The 18,157-nt window shown below is 27.4% G+C and overlaps 1 protein-coding gene across 7 annotated transcripts in view; it reads left to right on the forward strand.

Moving 5' to 3' along the window:
* LOC111620561 (mitochondrial proton/calcium exchanger protein-like) overlaps positions 1 to 15,903 on the forward strand; it is a 45,416-nt gene extending 29,513 nt beyond the window's left edge. For all 7 annotated transcript variants that reach the window (XM_023362507.1, XM_023362501.1, XM_023362504.1 and 4 more), the window contains 6 exons: positions 6,864 to 7,004; positions 8,353 to 8,494; positions 9,221 to 9,387; positions 13,694 to 13,899; positions 14,782 to 14,932; positions 15,669 to 15,903. In XM_023362507.1, coding sequence (XP_023218275.1) covers positions 6,864 to 7,004; positions 8,353 to 8,494; positions 9,221 to 9,387; positions 13,694 to 13,899; positions 14,782 to 14,932; positions 15,669 to 15,872 — 1,011 coding nt within the window. In that variant the 3' untranslated portion in view covers positions 15,873 to 15,903. The remainder of the gene's footprint in view (positions 1 to 6,863; positions 7,005 to 8,352; positions 8,495 to 9,220; positions 9,388 to 13,693; positions 13,900 to 14,781; positions 14,933 to 15,668) is intronic.
* The last annotated feature ends 2,254 nt before the right edge of the window (positions 15,904 to 18,157 follow it).

Genomic DNA, 18,157 nt, shown 5'->3' on the forward strand with positions numbered 1-18,157 from the left:
ATAGTTTGCAGCTTATTATACCATAGTTGTTTATTTTTTTGTAGTTTACTTTGTCTAATATTTTCATGGTATAAAATAGTTAAATTATTATCACCTTTGAAATTAAGTTTGTAGAAGAATTTGATAATTCGCTTTAATATAAACGGGAATAACCATATTCGATGTGTTTCATGACGTAGTGCATATCCCGGTACTGTTCTTTCTATGTGAAATAGTCTGCGTAGATATTAAATGTGAAATTATTCGAGTTGGTAGAAATAGTCCAAGCACCAAATAGGACTGGCGTAAAATAACATCGGATTAATAATCGAGCTGTAAAGTTTCATATGTATTCTTAAATCTGAAGTTTTTAATTTGCTGCACAAAAATAGAAGGTTATCTATTGCTTGTTTAACTTTATTTTTAAGTTTAGATATATGCGATTTAAATGTTAGATTCCAGTCGAAATTAACTCCTAGGTAATTTATTTCATTCACTGTTTGTAGTAAAATTTTTTCGAGATAAATTTTTGTTTCATTGATAGATATTTTACTGTTATTCCGAAAGATAATTATTTTAGTTTTGCTTGGATTAATTGCTAAATATTTGGACTTGAAATACAAATTTATTTGGTTTATTTTCCTTTGGAGTGAGATTTTTGTCGGTGCTATCACGACCAGATCATCCGCAAACAATATATAATGGAATGCTTTATTTCCTATGACTACTCCATCATCTGCTTCAGAGAAAAGATAATCTATATCTGCCAGATAAAAATTAAATAGATATGGAGATAGTGGGTCTCCTTGAAGAACACCATGTGAATGCCTTATTGGTGGAAGAGTATTCTTATTTTGCTTAATCTTTATTTTGTAATTTTGAAATAGTAATGATATTGTTTCTATAAATTGGGAACTTAATTAATAGATTTATTTAATTATATATATGATTGAATACTTATAAAAACTGCAATTGCATTTGTAGATAGTCATAGATGTCTATTATTCTAATACATTGAATGAAATTCTTATTGATTATGAATCTCTAGATGGTTCTCATCAGATTTTTGCTGGAAAATAACTTAAAACTTCAGTTTTCATTTCAATCTGAACTGTTTTTTCAGTTAAGGAAACAATTTCAATTGTAAGATAGTGAATTTATAGAAAGAATGTTATAATAGTCATTAAAAAAATTATATTTATCATCCAAACTGCCTTATTTTTCATGTTCCAAACATTATTTTAAACATCAGAGTATCAAATGTTACAAAAAATAAATCTTTAAGTAATGTAATGCAATTTAAAAAATATGAATTAAAAAATTTTTTTGTTTGTTGTGTTATTTAATTATGTTTAAAAAAGCAAATCATTCTCTTCAAATTTTTCAAAAATTACAATGCCAATCACTAGTGAAATTGGACATTATTAAAATAAAAAATATTGAAAATCATTAGATTTACTCAATATTACTTCTATTTATGAAGAAAACTAGAAATAAAAATTGTTGTTGTGAATCATTTAAAAAAAATATATATATATATATATTTTAAAATGATTAATATGTTGTTATAAACTGTATATTTGATTTTTAAATATTCATTCAAACAAAGAATACATATATTACCAATATATCATGATACTTTTAATTGCTCTTTCCAAATGAAATGGACAAATCCTAAACAAAGTTAATTTAATACTGTATAACTACACTAAATTTAATTGTAATCATGCAGTAATTGATATCAAGACTTTTTATATATAGTTTATATTCACAATACAACAATTTTTATTTCTAGTTTCCTTCATAAATAGAAGTAATATTGAGTAAATCTAATAATTTTCAATATTTTTTATTTTAATGATGTCCAATTTCACTAGTGATTGGCATTGTAATTTTTGAAAAATTTGAAGAGACTGATTTGCTTTTTTGACTATCATATATATATATATATATGATAGTCAAAAAAGCAAATCAGTCTCTTCAAATTTTATAGATAGGTAATCATCATACTTTGGTATGATGATTACCTATCATTCATTTCCTATCATTCATACCTATCATTCATTTCCATTAAAATTTCTTTGTATTAAAAAGATTCTGGACATTTGATTACTCTAAATTTTCAGCTGATAACTAAATTTAATACATATTACAACTTACTAGAAACACCAAAAATATAATAGTTTAAAACACTTTAATATTATTTGCTTCTGGTATATGATAAGTTTTGTCCAAATGAAACAGATTTGGTAATAATAGTGGGTCTTTAGTACTAACATTAGGAGGAATGCATTATATAATTCATTTAGTTGGTTTGATGCATTGGATGTAAATAATCATAAAGGAATGTAAACAACTTGTCTCAAGAATAGGTTAAAACTTGCAAAACAAGCTGTGATCCAATTTTGGATCAAAGAGGGAAACAGCAACAATCATCTTCAAATGCATGCAGATGGTTTACAAGAATGAATATCTGGCATACAGTACAGTCTTTAAATGATATGAAGAATTTCAAAGTTGATGTGAAGGTTATCAATGCATCATGTGACATCCTTGATAAGCTTTAGAGAGCAATCAGGCAAAAGCAGTCAGGAATATTTCCCAAGGGAATCATCACACTTTATGACCAGATGAAGTCACACATAGCAAATGTGCTGTTACACTGTGCAACAGTTTAGTTGTGAAGTTCTTGCCCATCCTCCTTACAGCCTGAACCTGTCCCTTGCAATTTCAATGTTTTTGGGCTTTTCAAGCAGTCATTGAAAGGTTACCAGTTTACCTCCAATACAAAGTTTCTCGAAGCTGTTGAAGAACAGCTTATCATGCAGCTGCTTTTTTCTATGTGGAAGGAATTTTTAAACTTATTGATCAATAGAATGCCTACTATCACGGAGGCCTATCTCATAGTGACAAGATGGTCAAGTTTTCGCTTGTTGGAGCACGTTTTCTGAAAAGGAATGGTTGGTGAGTCATTCTGGACAAGTCAAGACAGATATGCCAACTGGAGCGGACCTGATAGAAAGCTCAGTTCAGCACAGCTCCTGATTGGTTGGCCAACAAATTCAAAACTTATATATAAGGCAATGTTGGATCGAGGAAAAGGGGAGCCTAGCCTAAGACTGTGTGAGGAGGAGGAGGTCTGGACTAAGACCTTGTAATTAGAAGTAATTAAGATGTATTTCTGTGTATCTCTGTAAATAGTGTTAAATAAACAAACTTAGTTTGTGTTCAAGGAGTTCTTTTTGATGAACCAGAAATTGGAGGCCACAATTTGAACTTTACTCCTACCCTATTGTTAGGTATGCCTATTTATAGCTCTGTTAACAACAATAATTTGTGTTGTTGCTGTTATGTACAATGTGTTTTGAAAATAAATATATAGTAGAGCATCAATTATTCGAATCAATTGGGGTCTGGAGTTGTTCGGAAAATTGATTTTTCAGATAACCAATTATGTACAAAAAGATATATTAACCTATCCCATGTTGAAATTCTTTCAAATCCTGGCACATTCTTAAGTACCCTCTCATGGTCATGCCAGTGCTGCCAGCTAAAACACGCACACTAACAAAAATAACATTGGAGTAGCCCAAGACATAGCCAAAGATTGCAGCGCCACAGCACTAGTGAAAATTTAAATTTGCCGACTGGAAAGCTTTCAGTTAATTGATGTTACAGTTGATCGATATTTGGATAATTGATGCTCTACTGTATACTTAATTCCATCACTTTATTTACATTTAGTTTGGATGATTGTTATATATTTTGATTAAATTAATGGCCCATTTATAATTTAAAATTTTACATTTATTTAATTCAGTTGTCAAAAAATAGAAAAATTTATATTATCATCATATCACACTTCCCAAGAGATAGTTATGAAACATTGCGTCTTTTTTTCATTCGTTTTTTTTCATTTTTCATTTTTTTCAGTCAACATTTTATTCATTGACTTAATTTCTAAATTTTGCAAATTTCTACTTGGCATTTTGTTTCCAGTTGCAGTTTTCTTTTTTTTTTTTTTTTTGTTTAAAATTATTGTTAAAAATTATATTGTTTATGTAGAAATAATATGATAAAATTTTTAAAAATTATTTATTAAAATATTTAATATAAAAACTTGGGTTTTATTTATTCAGTTATTTGAATTTTTAAATTTGTTTTTTGCTACTTGATTATTCTCTAAAAAGTCAATTCCAACCCAAATTGATACTGCATCTCACCTGGACAAAATTCAAAAACTAAAAACGAAATTCACCTTACTATGACAACTGCTGAGGTCAAATCAAGTGTGTCTTCAACCTAGAAATGACATCTTGAGTGACTTCTGAAGGGAAGTTAAAAGAATGATCTCCCACCCAAAATTTTCACTGAAAATTTAAAAAAAAAATTGTGTGAGGGTGATGACAAGACATGGAAAGAAGATTGCTAGAGTTAAATAAATGTTAACTATAAGTATGTAAATAGGATCAAGTGGGCATATCAATGTAATGTCATCATAATAAGAGAGATGAGCTGTGATTAAGATGAGGTAAAGCTAAGGACTATGTGAAGTTAAGGAAAAGGTGTTTGATTTGGATGGCAGATTAGAAGTTTCTTCTTGGTGATAGGTGAGTTAATTGTAAGAGTACTTTGTGTAATTCATGTATACAGTCCATATTTCTTGTCAGTTCTTGTGAAGATAGTTTAAGATAATTCTAAGTTAATTTTGAGTTTTCCAAGTGTTGGGAAAGTTTTTGTATATACTTGTTTTTGTTTTGATTAGATAAAATATTTTTATATTTGAATTTTCTGACTTATTTTGTAATGTATGAGGTGTGTTTTTTAAGTAAGTACTGTTTTGATATTAAAAAAAAAAACACAACTGCAATTTTTAAAATAATTTTATTCTTACATGAAAATCTGTTCCTTAATCTACTTTTCAACATAATTTCATCCAATATGAAGGCACTTTTCGCATCATACAACCAGCTTCTGAATTCCATCCTCATAGAAACCTGCCGCCTGATTTGCCGACCACTGCCACATGGCATTTTGACATTATCATAGCGCTGACTGCCTAGATGCCTTTTCAAGTGGAGGAAAAAGTGGTAGTCACTAGTTGCTAGATCAGGGCTATACATGAGTGATCAAGTTGTTCCCAGCCATAAGATCTCGGGTTTGTTGAACCACACATGTGATAAGATCTCGGGTTTGTTGAACCACATATGGACAAGCATTGTTATGAAGCAAAACAATCCCCTTACTCTGAGCTGTTTTGGATGATGAAATCGTAAAGCGTCTGTTTTCTCGAACTTTTTGCAATAACTTTCTGCACCAAGTCTTCAGTAATGACAGACGGTCACCCACTACGCTCCTTGTCATGGACATTAGTACGGCTATCTTCAAATGCTCTGACCCATTTTCTTACCATTCCATTGCTCATAATGTTTTTCCATACACCTCACCAATCTGCTGATTAATGTCAGCCGCTTTCATGTCTTTTGCATTAAAAAACAAATCACCATGCATACTTCATAATCAGTGGGATTCTCAATTGTCTGAGGCATTTTAAACACAAACAAATGTAAAATGAATGAATGCTTCCGTAATTGCATCTGTGGCTAGCCAACAGATGTAGGTACTCAGCGCACATTCGCAGAACACCAACCGTAGCACTGCAGCGATCCTATTTTAAAATGGTACTTACTTAAAAAACAAGCCATGTACAGTACATAGTCATGGAATAATAAATAGAATTTTTCTTTTTTTACATACAGTAAAAGTAATTATTTTGGACTTTTCATACATTAACAAATTTATTCATTTCTTTTCTTGCCCATGTAAAAGTCCAGGCCGGGCACTGACCAACCTCATTTTTGGTTTATGTAATGCATGTTAGGTCATTTCCAGGCTTCCTACAAATCAGACATTACATAACTGGTGTCTGAACAGGGATGTTAGATCATTGATAACTAATAATTCATATTTGTATTTTTTTTATATTTGAACTTTTGGTAATTGTATTTGATACCTTTTTTTGATATTTCTGGTATTTTGTTTTTGTAAATTTTTTTGGTTGTCTACGTTAAGTGTTCATAATTAGCAAACACCTCTACTAAAAGTTTATAATGGCTGGTGCTCCTGAGTCGAGAAGAGTTCACTTGCAACAACTATCTGTGTTGCCACACCATGTTACTGCATTAACACAGAGCATAACTAACATTACGACAGTCCTCACTTCCAAAAATGTCAAACCTCCAACCTTTGATAGACAAAGTGGCAAGAGTGATCAGAATAGGACCAGTTGATCAGAAAATAGTCGTCATTGGAACAGGAATGGATAGTTTGGCAGCTGTTTGCCATTTAAAATAATATGGTTTTAAAGATGTTGCTTTGATTGAAGCTCGGGATCATATCAGAGGCAGAACCTACTCTAAGCCTTATGGTGCAAGCTGCATCGAAATGGATGCTCAGTGGATTCATGGACAAAAAGATAATTTTGTATGAATTGGTTAAAGAACACAATTTAGTAGATGACAATATACCTGATTATTTTGAAGCTGTATCATTTAAAGCAGGTAATAACAAGAGAAGAAGAAAATGAACTAAAAATGATCCCCAAACAAAATAAAACAGGTTGGAGTTGACTCCTTATAATACTTTTATATGATTAATTGCTTTGGAGTGTTTTGAACAATGTACAAAACTTATTTTATTTTTTTATTGAAGATAATATAAGGAACAGAATGAAATATTGCCAATATTTTCATTAATTAATTGGAAAAAATATGTATTTATTGTATGTTCTAACTAATAAAGAATTGATGCAAATTATTAATTTTTTTGTTATTAGAACCCATTTGTCTGATTTGTTAGAGAATAATAATGTTTTTGTTATTCAGGCAACTGAAGCAAAACTGAAAATTGGTGAAACTGAAGGTAAAGTAGACAATAAAACTAAGATTGAGGTAATTAAGATTGAAGAAGAAGCAATTAAGAGAGAAAAAGAAGAATTGAAACAAGAAGAGAAAGAAAGACTAGAAGTAAGTATTTATTAATGATAATAGCAAGTTAAAAACCTAATTAAATATAAATAGCAAGATTTTTATAATAGCTTTAAATGTTTTTAGAACAATTTCACTTAATATTTAAAATCTTCATATTGTATTAAAATAATGTTGATTTGTAGTAATATTATGGACACACATTACTTAAAATTAATTTTAATTTTAATTACCATAGTTATTATTGAAGCCTGGACGCCTGCACAATAAAAATCACATAAATAGTTATAAATATTGAACTTTTATGATTTTTATAACTATTTATGTGATTTTTAGTATCTAGATGTCTTAGCTCTTATCATGTATAATTAAAAAATACTTTATTAAATAAAAATTAATTTTGATATATAAATTTATCATGTTCATAAGATAAAACTAAACTTATTGATTGTCAAAATAATTCTACATCAGAAATGGAAATTATCATTTCCACTGATTGAATTATGTTTCAAATTTCATTCACTGAAATTTAAAATGCATTGTATTCTTCGTGTTATGGTTTGTCTTATCCACTTTTTACTTTTTGAAGTATTTTTAAAATGTTCTCATAATTTGATGCACTTTTAATAAAATCTTTTAACTTAGAAATAAAATATAAATGTTTTTATTTAAAAAAAAGTTAGTTAATAATATATCAGAAAACATCTTAAATTATTGATGAAAAATTATTCTTCTGATGGTTTTCATTTAGGACAATATTTTGAATTTTACCATCATATGTTTTTCGAAATGTATTACAGGTATACCTCGACTTACGTCGTTTCGAGTTACGTCGTTTGTCAAAAAAGTATATGGAAAAATAAAAGCCAAGTTTAAGTCATTTTATTTGACTTTACGTCTGTCCACCACAAATATTGAAGTCGTAATATCACTAGAAAAGCGTTTAAAGCACATAAAATCATATTAAAATATATACATTTACAAGTATGTACTGTATTTACAGTACATGCATTCGTAAATTTAGATTACTTTTTTCTGTACTATATTAAAAACTAAAATTTGTTTGTAAGCTTAAAATAGATCCTTATTAACCGTATATTATTAAAAATGCATTAATAAATAAAATACAGAACTGGGAATGGTAATTTATGGTTTAGCCTAGTGACAAGTAGATTCGGAGATAAGTAAATTCGACTTACGTTGTTTTCCTGGAACCAATTAACGACGTAAGGCGAGGTATACCTGTAATTCGTTAGTTTAAATGTCAGTAAATTTATTTGAAAACTTCCATATGTCTGTTATTTAAAAAAGTAACAGACATATAGAGGTTTTCAAATGAATTAAAATTAAAATTAATAATTTTTATTTGAAAAAATATTTTTAACAGAAAGAAGCTCTTGCCAAAGTAGAAGAGAAGAATATTCAAGGAACTATAGAATTAACTGATGCAATGAAATCAACTCAGAAACCACCTTTAATAGATATTTTGCAAGATGCAGGACCTATACTTGAAGATAAAGCAGTAGAAAGTATAATTATATTTACCAATTAATTATATTAATTGATTTTTCTTGATTAGATATATACCTCTTGTCCTAGTTATTTAGATAGCTTTTTCTAAAATTTGCCTGTCAAAAAATTTGATGTACAGTACATATTATTTGAAAGGCAAATTTAAAAAAATTCAAATAGACTTTTAGTTTCTCAGCTGTTTTGTATTCATAACAAGGGAAAGTATTGGAATCATGTCAGATTTGACTCTCAAAGTTTTTTGCAAATCTCCCATGTTTTGAGAACTCCTGGACACAAAAGCAGTAAAAAATTCCATGTGTGTGTGTGTATTTTATTTAATATCTCAGGATGGGGTAATGATGATGAAATGAAATATGGCATAGTAGCTTGTGTATACAGGGCATTAAATTTTGCCCTGTATACACAAGCTATTAAATTTTGGTGGTTAAAGATCAGGGTGGGGGAAATGGGGAGACATATACATATCTCAAGAAGGGTTGGACTTAATGAAGACATTTTTAAATTATACAATTTAAAATAACGTGCAACAACTAAATTTATGGAAAGTGTCAGAGAAACAAGCATTTCTCATTTTGTTTTGCTGATGATTGTCAGTCAGTCATCTATGGAAAGTGCATAAATCTTCTTACTTTTTTGGTTATTTTTATTTATTTTTTAATGATTGTAATTAGGTTTATTAATCATGATATATTTATTTTCTTTAATTAAAAATATTATTTTAGTTGAGAAACCTGAACTTAAAATTATTGAAGAAAAAGAAGAACTTTCTAAAGAAGACTTTGATAATTTAGAAGATGCTATAGAAAAAATAGCAGAAGAAAAAAGACGACTTTTAATTGAAAAAGAAGAATTAGAAGATTTAAAAGAAGAAATGGCTGATTATAAAGAAGTAAGTTTTAATATTAGAAAAAATTGTTTATTTATTTTTAACTTTATCTTTATTCTTAATATAGAATTTGATGATATATAGACCTATGTCATGAAGTGTTCATTTCAGTAAATTGTATTACAGAAAAACCTTGATTTAACAGACTAATTTGGGCGAAGGGATATTTGTTAAAGCCAAAAGTCTGTTATATAATAAAGTAGGTTTTCCAAATGCATATGTTAAAAAACTGAAAAATTAATTAGTTTATCTGTTTTTACATATATAGATATGTTTATGTAATTAAAATTAAGCATGTATGAGAAGTTTAATTTTACAATTAAAATAGTTTTCTATATGTATTATTGCTTATGTTCTGAGACTAATAAACAAGTAGACAATGTAAATTGAAATAAACAAACACATATTTTGGAAAATACATTTTGATTGTATTTAACTAAACAAATAAATAATGTTCTTAAAAGAAAACAAAATTAAATATGACAAAAACAAAAAATTTCCTATTTATCCATCTTCAGATGATGACACGTCAAGACACTCCCATTGTGGCATGAAGTTAAGACTCGTGGATTTGAAAAAAGAATCCTGCTAATTTAATTACAAATAAAAAGCATTTCAAAATTTATAGGGCATTAATGATCACATATGACATATGGACTGGAAAATTTGTCCATTAAATCTAAAGTCCCTTAAATTGAGGTTTTACTGTACTATTCAAATCATGATTATGATTATGATCATATATCTGATCATCATTTATTACATTTAATTGTATTATAGATATTATAGAGTTTAAAAGGTTAATAAAAAATAAATTATTCATTCACTTTCATGATCAGTGAGAAAAAACTCCGGAATTTGATTCATTTTCACAAATGATCTCAATATTTGAGCTGCAATTTAAAAAAATTGTAGACCTATAAATTCCCACTGTTGTTCATCTGTCTGTCTTTCCATAATCTCGAGAACGAAGTTGGGTAGATGAAAGACGAGACCAGATATGGAATCCTTAGGGGAAGGAGGCCCCGATTAACTATATATGTACTTCTGATTTGTACTGGAAGTCATGTTATTTCAATCCAAAAATTTTTCCTTGAAAGATGTTAGACAGATGACCGGCATAATCCTATTATTAAAGGAAAAGTATGATGTGGAGAGGTAAGCCACTACTAATTTGAGGTGGAGAGCATATATTTCAAATTAAATAAATTAAAAATATGATTAAAATTGCAGCCTGGCATTGTGATGATGTCACAGTAATTGCTTGTTCACTTATGCATTACATTCTAATTTTATTTTATTTCTATGTTGATAAATCTAACAGTTATTTAACATTCTACATTATTTCAAATGTTAGAAATGTCATACAAAAGAAAAATAAATTGTAAAATGTTAAAATATATCCCTATATCTGTATAAAAAATTATTTGTTAGAATAAAAAATATTACATTTATTAACAAATAGCAACGAACTGAACCTTAAAAGAAATTCCAGGATATTCTATTGTAAATTCTGATGTTTTTGATCTACACAGGAAATCTTCCTCAGGATTCTGTAAATTGGAATGCGGAAAAAAGCTTCGTTGCTATTTTTTATATATTCCAGGCTTACAGAGTTTGAGCTACATTTATTGACATTTCAAACTTCAAATAACAAACAAAAGCACATTTTGTGTGTTATAAAAATTTACAGCAAACAATAAGCAAAACTGTAATTGTCAAAATAATAATAATATTTCATTAGAAAAGTTTTATGATATTTGTGAATTTCTGGGGCTCTGGTCAACCCCATCTTGCATTTTTGCATGGCTATTATAATGTTGGAAAATTGGGATTTTGTTGGAATTTTATCAAGATCTCTTGACAGCACCTAATCAAATATAATGTGGGCTAGGATGTGATTTTACTTTATCGTAAAGTTCTGGAGGTATGTATGTGCATTTGATGATGTCGTTAGACCTTATAAAAACTAGAATTTCTCTTTTAGATTATAATAAATGGATTTATTAACAAAGACAATGAACAAAAAGAAATCTAAACATAATTTACATATAGTTCTTAAATTCTATTCTTAGAATCTGACAAGTATCTAGTTTATCTATTGGAACCTATCCCTTAGCTATCTTATTGCCATAACATAAAACAAATGAGAAATAGTTTACAGTAACTTAACCAAACATAATACCTTAGTTGGACCATTCCTGACATATATTCTTTGCAAGTTTGTGGTGGGAGCTGCCTGTGGTTTCCTGCATTGTTGGAGGGAAACTTTTTTGATTTCAGATGCAAACTCTTTGTCCATTGATTTCAGTTTTCCAGCTCTTGGCAGTTTGTGTTCAGCCCTATTTAAAGTTTGTCTGTCCAACAGACAGGGATGATCTGAATCACATGATGAGAAAGAAACAACAAGGAATTTCCTTGTTGCAGTTGAAACTTTCTTGGTTTAAGTTGGAGGAAGTTTCTTCTTTAACTTCTGTTGATTTTTTTGACAATTATTTTAACAGAAATTAAGGTATTTTCTTTAATTTAAATAATTTTAAAATAATATTTGATTTTATAAGAATTAGAGAACATTCCAATAAAAGTATCAACCCTAGATTCTCATGTATTCGATTAAAATAACATTAAATCAATAAAAACTACTATAAATTTTGAGAAATTACAAGGATCTACATGCCAAGTGTATTACAATAGTTTTTATTTTAAAGTTCAATCTCTGTAAATATTCTTTCATTATTGCAATTAAAAACATACATTAAATATGGATTAAATTTGTGAATAAAGACAGTATCAAAAGATACTTAAATTCACAACTATATGAGTTTATCATCAAAAGTTCAAAATAGATAATAACTGTCATCCATGTAACTATTTAAGAAATAATTTAACTAGTTGTGCTTGTGTAAGTTATTTGCATACATATAAAAGAAAATATTGAATGCAAAAATAAGTTATTTGGGAAATTAATTATTGCTACCAGAAATTGAGATAAAATTATTTGGATAGGGTATTTGTGACTAGACTAATCACAAATATAAATAGTTTATGCAGTCCATCAATTTCTATGTGATTTCACTTTTATCTTTTCCATATTAGATTGATGGAATAAGGCAACATAAAATTCAGGCAATTTGCCAAGATGGGTGCTTCTGAGAGGGCTTTTTTGGGAAATCAACCCCTATTTAGTTATTAGACATGCAAAGAATACCCCCAAAAAGTTCACGTGGCTAGCCTGTCAGGATTCGTGGACTTATACATATGTTTAGTAGTTTTTATCTACTCACTCTATTTTATCTATTTTTTGTTCAGCATCAATAGTTATTATTGCTTTCCAGGCATTATTGTTAAAAATTTAATTTTAAAATACACAATAATTTTTATTGTTGGGTTTAAAAAAATTATTCATTTTACATTGTAGAACAAGCATGCTTTTAAAAAGAACCATTCAATACCGAAAGTGGTTGCTGAGAACTTTATGGATGTTTTCTATTTAACTCTGACATGTTAAAGTTTTTAGTTTGGCTGTAAATTCATAAAACACCACCAATACTGGCATTAAAATATTCCTACAAATTTTACAATTTATTTTTAATGTGAAAAGACACAGAGCAATTGAAGTTGAGAATACTGCCTCTGGCAGAGTGAATGTTAGCAGTTTTTGAAAAAACTTTTAATTAAGTATAAAAAAATTAAGGGATCCTAAATCGTAAGTACAATATTTACAGTGAGATGTTTTCTATGTAACTCATTACTTGTTTTTCTAATTGTATTTGTAAACTTTCTGTTTGCTTGGAAATTTTTGTTTTGTAAAGATCTGTGCAATAGTTTATTACAATGAAGGAGCATTACAGATATTACCATATTTATACTGTATATGTATTAAAGAAGCATACAAAATTTTAAAAAATTATCATCATATCTTAATCTTTATTTATTATTTCATAAAACATTTCTCACACATTTAGAAATACTAATCTCAATTTGCAAATTTTACATCTCTAAATAATAACTTCTAAAAAAGTACTAATTCAAAATATCTGTTTTCTTTTAATCGTTTTTATACTTTTTACACTTCTATTTCTTCTGTAATACATTCTTCCATACATAAATAATTTAACTATATTAAAACAGGTAGAATTCTGATGTACATTTGGATTTTCCCTTGAAACTTAAAAAAATTCTATAAAATTAATCTTTGTAAGATAAAATAGAAATAAATAAATATAGTTTAATTGGAAAGTATATAAAATGTTCTACTATTTATGAAGTTGTCTAAATAATTATAAAATATTAAATTTCAAATTAACAGGACATTGATGAATTTAAAGAAGTTATTTTAAAGACTGGATTAAAAGATTTAAAGGAATCAAAAGCTTCAACTAGACTTTATAGTCAAGTAAACAAAATGATAACAAAAATGGATAATGTATTGGATGAACTTAGCAAATCAAGGAAAACTCTACAGGAACAAATAGACAGTAAAGTTAAAGAAGGCATCAGTATTGAAGAAGAAAGGTATGATTCTGACCTATTTTTTCAATTTTCTATTTTAGAATTTTTTCATTATTATGCCTAAGTATTTACATTGAGATATTTTCTATGTAATTCATTACTTGTTTTTCTAATTGTATTTGTAAACTTTCTATATTTGCTTGGAAAATTTTATTGTTGAATAGTATGTAATTGATCTCATCTGTACTGGACTTTCAATAGTCATACATTCCAAATGTTATCAAAGCATTATGTAACTTATCCTATAGTAAAATCTACACTTTGTGATAATTAGGTCTGCATTTATTATTATATCTTTTTTTTGGATGATATACTGTACATTAACAAAATCTTTCATAAGTTAAATAATTTTGGTCTTAAGAAACATATTCTTGTGGAACATTATAAAAGCAATTTCACCAAAAACAGTTTTTCAGTGAAATAACTTAACTACTATAGAGCTGGGTTTCCAAGAAAGTTGGTGTTCATAAACTTGTGCATGGGAATGGTTCTTTGGAAACCCAACTCAACAGTTATACTGTATAAAGAATGAGAATTTACAATATTTATCCAAATGAAATTTTTTCAAAGCAATATTTGCCCAGTAGTATTGTGCAGGATCTCTTATTGGTAAGGATAATAACAGATAAAATTTTCTATAATTTTGAGAAAAACAAGAGATATTACCAGTTACTTTGAAAACTTTATAGTAATCTCAACTGATCTAACTGGTTCACAAACTAACTAATCTAACATCTTTACATATTTCATCATTTTTTGTATTATATATAAGAATATATACCAATATTTATTAAAACATGTAAAATGAGTAAGGTATAATTTATTTTAATATTTATCATAACACAACTAAAATATGTATCTACATAAAGAATTTTTTGATTTAAGGGACAATATTATTAGTATTAATGAACTGGTTTTGGCAATTCGAAGAATACAGAAAATATCTGATGACACTCGTCTTCAGAGAATAGCAGATGTTTTAGAGAAAATGGATGAAGATCATGATGGAGCTGTTGAAATTGAAAATGTATTAAAAGTAAGACAATAGTCTTATTATTTTATTACATTACTTATTAAATATGGTGGTGGTTTTAATTATAACCAGTACTAATTCATATAGTATTCATTTTTACTGTCTGCTTTATCACTAGTTCTTTCTATGTTTATGACATAAAATTTAAATCAATTTTCTTTGAGTTTTTATCATAGACAAAGAAAATTATTTTTGTCTGATTCAGTATAATGTAATTTTAATAAAAATTATTTTAAATTTACAATGGACATAATAATTGATAACATTCTATACATAAAAAATAAAAATATACTTCTTTCTATGTGTATAAGGAGATTTGTCATACAAATAATTTTTTTAATATTAAATAGCAATCAACATTGCAAAATATTGCAAGTTTTTGACTCCTTAATGAGATGAATTTTATTTATAATAAACCAAAAGAATCATCACCACTTTCATAGTAGAAATCAGCAGTTGTTCAACAGTAAAAATTCCTTTTTAAAAATAATTAGATAGTTATTAAAAACTTTTCTAAAAATTATTTTCTTTAGAGAGCATTAAAAAATGTATGAGATTTCTAATCCAATGAAACTAAAAATAATGTGTGTAAAATTTCTTAAATTACTGTTAAATATTATTTTACAAATAGATTAATTTTCCCAATTTAAATTGATTCTTACAACATTAAATTTCATACAATTATTTGTACCAGTACTTTAACTGTATACTATAATAAATAATTTCCTCTCTGTTTTAGGTAATTGAACTCATAGGTAAAGAAAATGTTAAAGTTACTTCAACTCAAATGAATGATATTTTAGAAATGTTAAAAAAGGAAGAAAGCTTGGAAACAGCTGAAAAATTAAGAAAACAACAAGAACGCCAAGCAGAAAATTTGAATGATCTAACACAAGAGACATTAGATAAGTCATTTCAGACCAAGCAAGACCAAAAACTGTAAATGAATAAATTTTAATATAAATAGAATAATTGATTTTATTTTTCTATATTTTATTTCAAAACAGAATCAATGAATCTAATGTAATAATTTTTAAAAACTGAAGATGCTCTCCAACAATGCCTATACTTGAATAGATTAGGTATTTTGGACATTTTTTTATATTCAGATAATGAAAGAAGGGTATTTAGTGCCTTTGTAATAAGTAATCATCATTCACTGTAGATGTTTTATATACTAATAAACATGTAGGAAGAATTTAACATCCAAAAGATGTTTCTCTAAAGTATGCTGAAAATTAAACAGATAGATAGAGGACAGAATTCTGAAAAAGAAAATACAGTAATACTCCGCTTAACACGGGGATGCATTCCTAGACAAGTAAGTGCTAAGCGAAACAGTGTTAAACGAGGTAATTTTAACACAGTAAATAGGGAAAGGGAAACATGTGACCAAAAATAAACAGATTTTACTTTAAGTTATATTATTATGCAAATTAATATAAAAAATACATTAAATAACATACAAACATATGCACACAGAAATGTAAAGTTTATTTTTTTTGTGACAAAGGTCCTGACTTTTCTGAAATTCTTGTTCTTTTGCAATAAAGTGGTGAAATTTCATTTGTCGCTTTTTTCTTTCCTTAAGCAAATGTCGGTAGCAGAAGATCGCATCCAAAATTCTTCATTTTCCTTTTGCACTCCTTTCAAAATCTGGATCATTCGCTACAATTTGATCAATGATTTCAGTTATCTTACAAAACTTTTACTAAGGAAATCTGTTTTCCAGTTCCACATGAATTCCATGTTCTGCCAGTTCTTGAAGGTTGTCGTTGGTAAGGATTTCACCAGAAACGTGCTGTATCTCCTCAATATCCTGCTCGTTTATATCTCCTAGTCCTGCTATATCGATTAGGTTGAGTTTGGTCAACCTAACAATACAGCGATAGGCTGTTCTCATTGAGAATTCTTGAATACCTTCAGCCATAACTTCTTCCACACTTTGTTCATGTATTTATCAGTTAATTCTTGCCAAGCTAAGTCAATATTTCTTATGGCATCCATGATGTTATATTTTTTCCAAAATCGTACCAAATAAACATAGATTTAAAAAAAGTATACCTTTTTGCCACCTTTTGCTGATTGATTTGTATTTGCAAATAATGGTATTATATGCGAATCAATGAAATTCCACAATAATTTAAATCAGCATAAATTTTGAGCTTTTTTTAGACTTCAAGCAGAACGCGTTATATTGGATCAGCGTTAAGTGGGGTCTTACTGTACTATTTAATGCTGACAATTTTTGAGTATTTCTAATGATTCATTTCTCTTTAAACTATTTTATTTGTTTATTTTGACTTGATCTTTATAGAGCAGGAAGTATTCTTAATTTTGGATGTTTGTTGAACTATTTTGAGTAAAAAATATGAAAATATCTAGATAACATTTTAAATTAAAATTTATTCTAACTTTTCAATTTACAGCATATCTTGGGAGATAGCTCATGTATATATTCCCAATAAATTTTAGGTAAGAGGAAAGGTAAAATGTTATATAAAAAGGTAATATATTGTCTTGGTATAAGTTCATGTAGTAAAATATTTTCTGATTAAGATGAAGATTAAAATGTAGTTGCTATAACTGCAACAATTGTATAGTAAGACAAAAATAAATTAAAATCATTTAAATAAAATTTATTTAAAATTATCAGAAATTAACAATTATATATGCAACAACATTATTATTATTTTTTTTGCATCAAAATTTATCTGTTACCATAAAGGCACTCAGCATTTTTTTAAACAACAAATAACAAATTTATTAAAAAATCACAAAAATTAACAAAGTTGTTTACCATTATTTAGACATGAAAAATTTATTTTGGTTTAAGTAAGATCAATTACAAATTAAAATCTCACAAAAAGATCTTATTCGAAATTTTATATTTATAAATCAAATTTTTGGATTTTATTTAAGAATGTTTTTAGTTGTAAATATTAACCAATATTATTTTGTTTCTACAAATTTCATGTAAAAGTTTATGTAAATATATTACAAATTTAAGCTGTTATTGCTAGATATTATAGTAAAATAATTTGAAAAAAACAAGCAAAACTATTAAATATTTTTCATTATTAAACAGTGATGATTTCTTTTGTAATCAATTCAGAATAAAAGAAATTTATTTTTGAAATATTAAATACTTGTTCTTGTAATTAACAATATGAAAATTGTCACAATGCACTAGCAATAACATTATTTGAATCTCTATTAAATTTTGTT

This window comes from Centruroides sculpturatus, unplaced genomic scaffold (genome assembly GCF_000671375.1).
Source record: "Centruroides sculpturatus isolate CEXI.00-Female unplaced genomic scaffold, Cexi_2.0 scaffold76, whole genome shotgun sequence".
Classification (NCBI taxonomy): Eukaryota; Metazoa; Arthropoda; class Arachnida; order Scorpiones; family Buthidae; genus Centruroides; species Centruroides sculpturatus.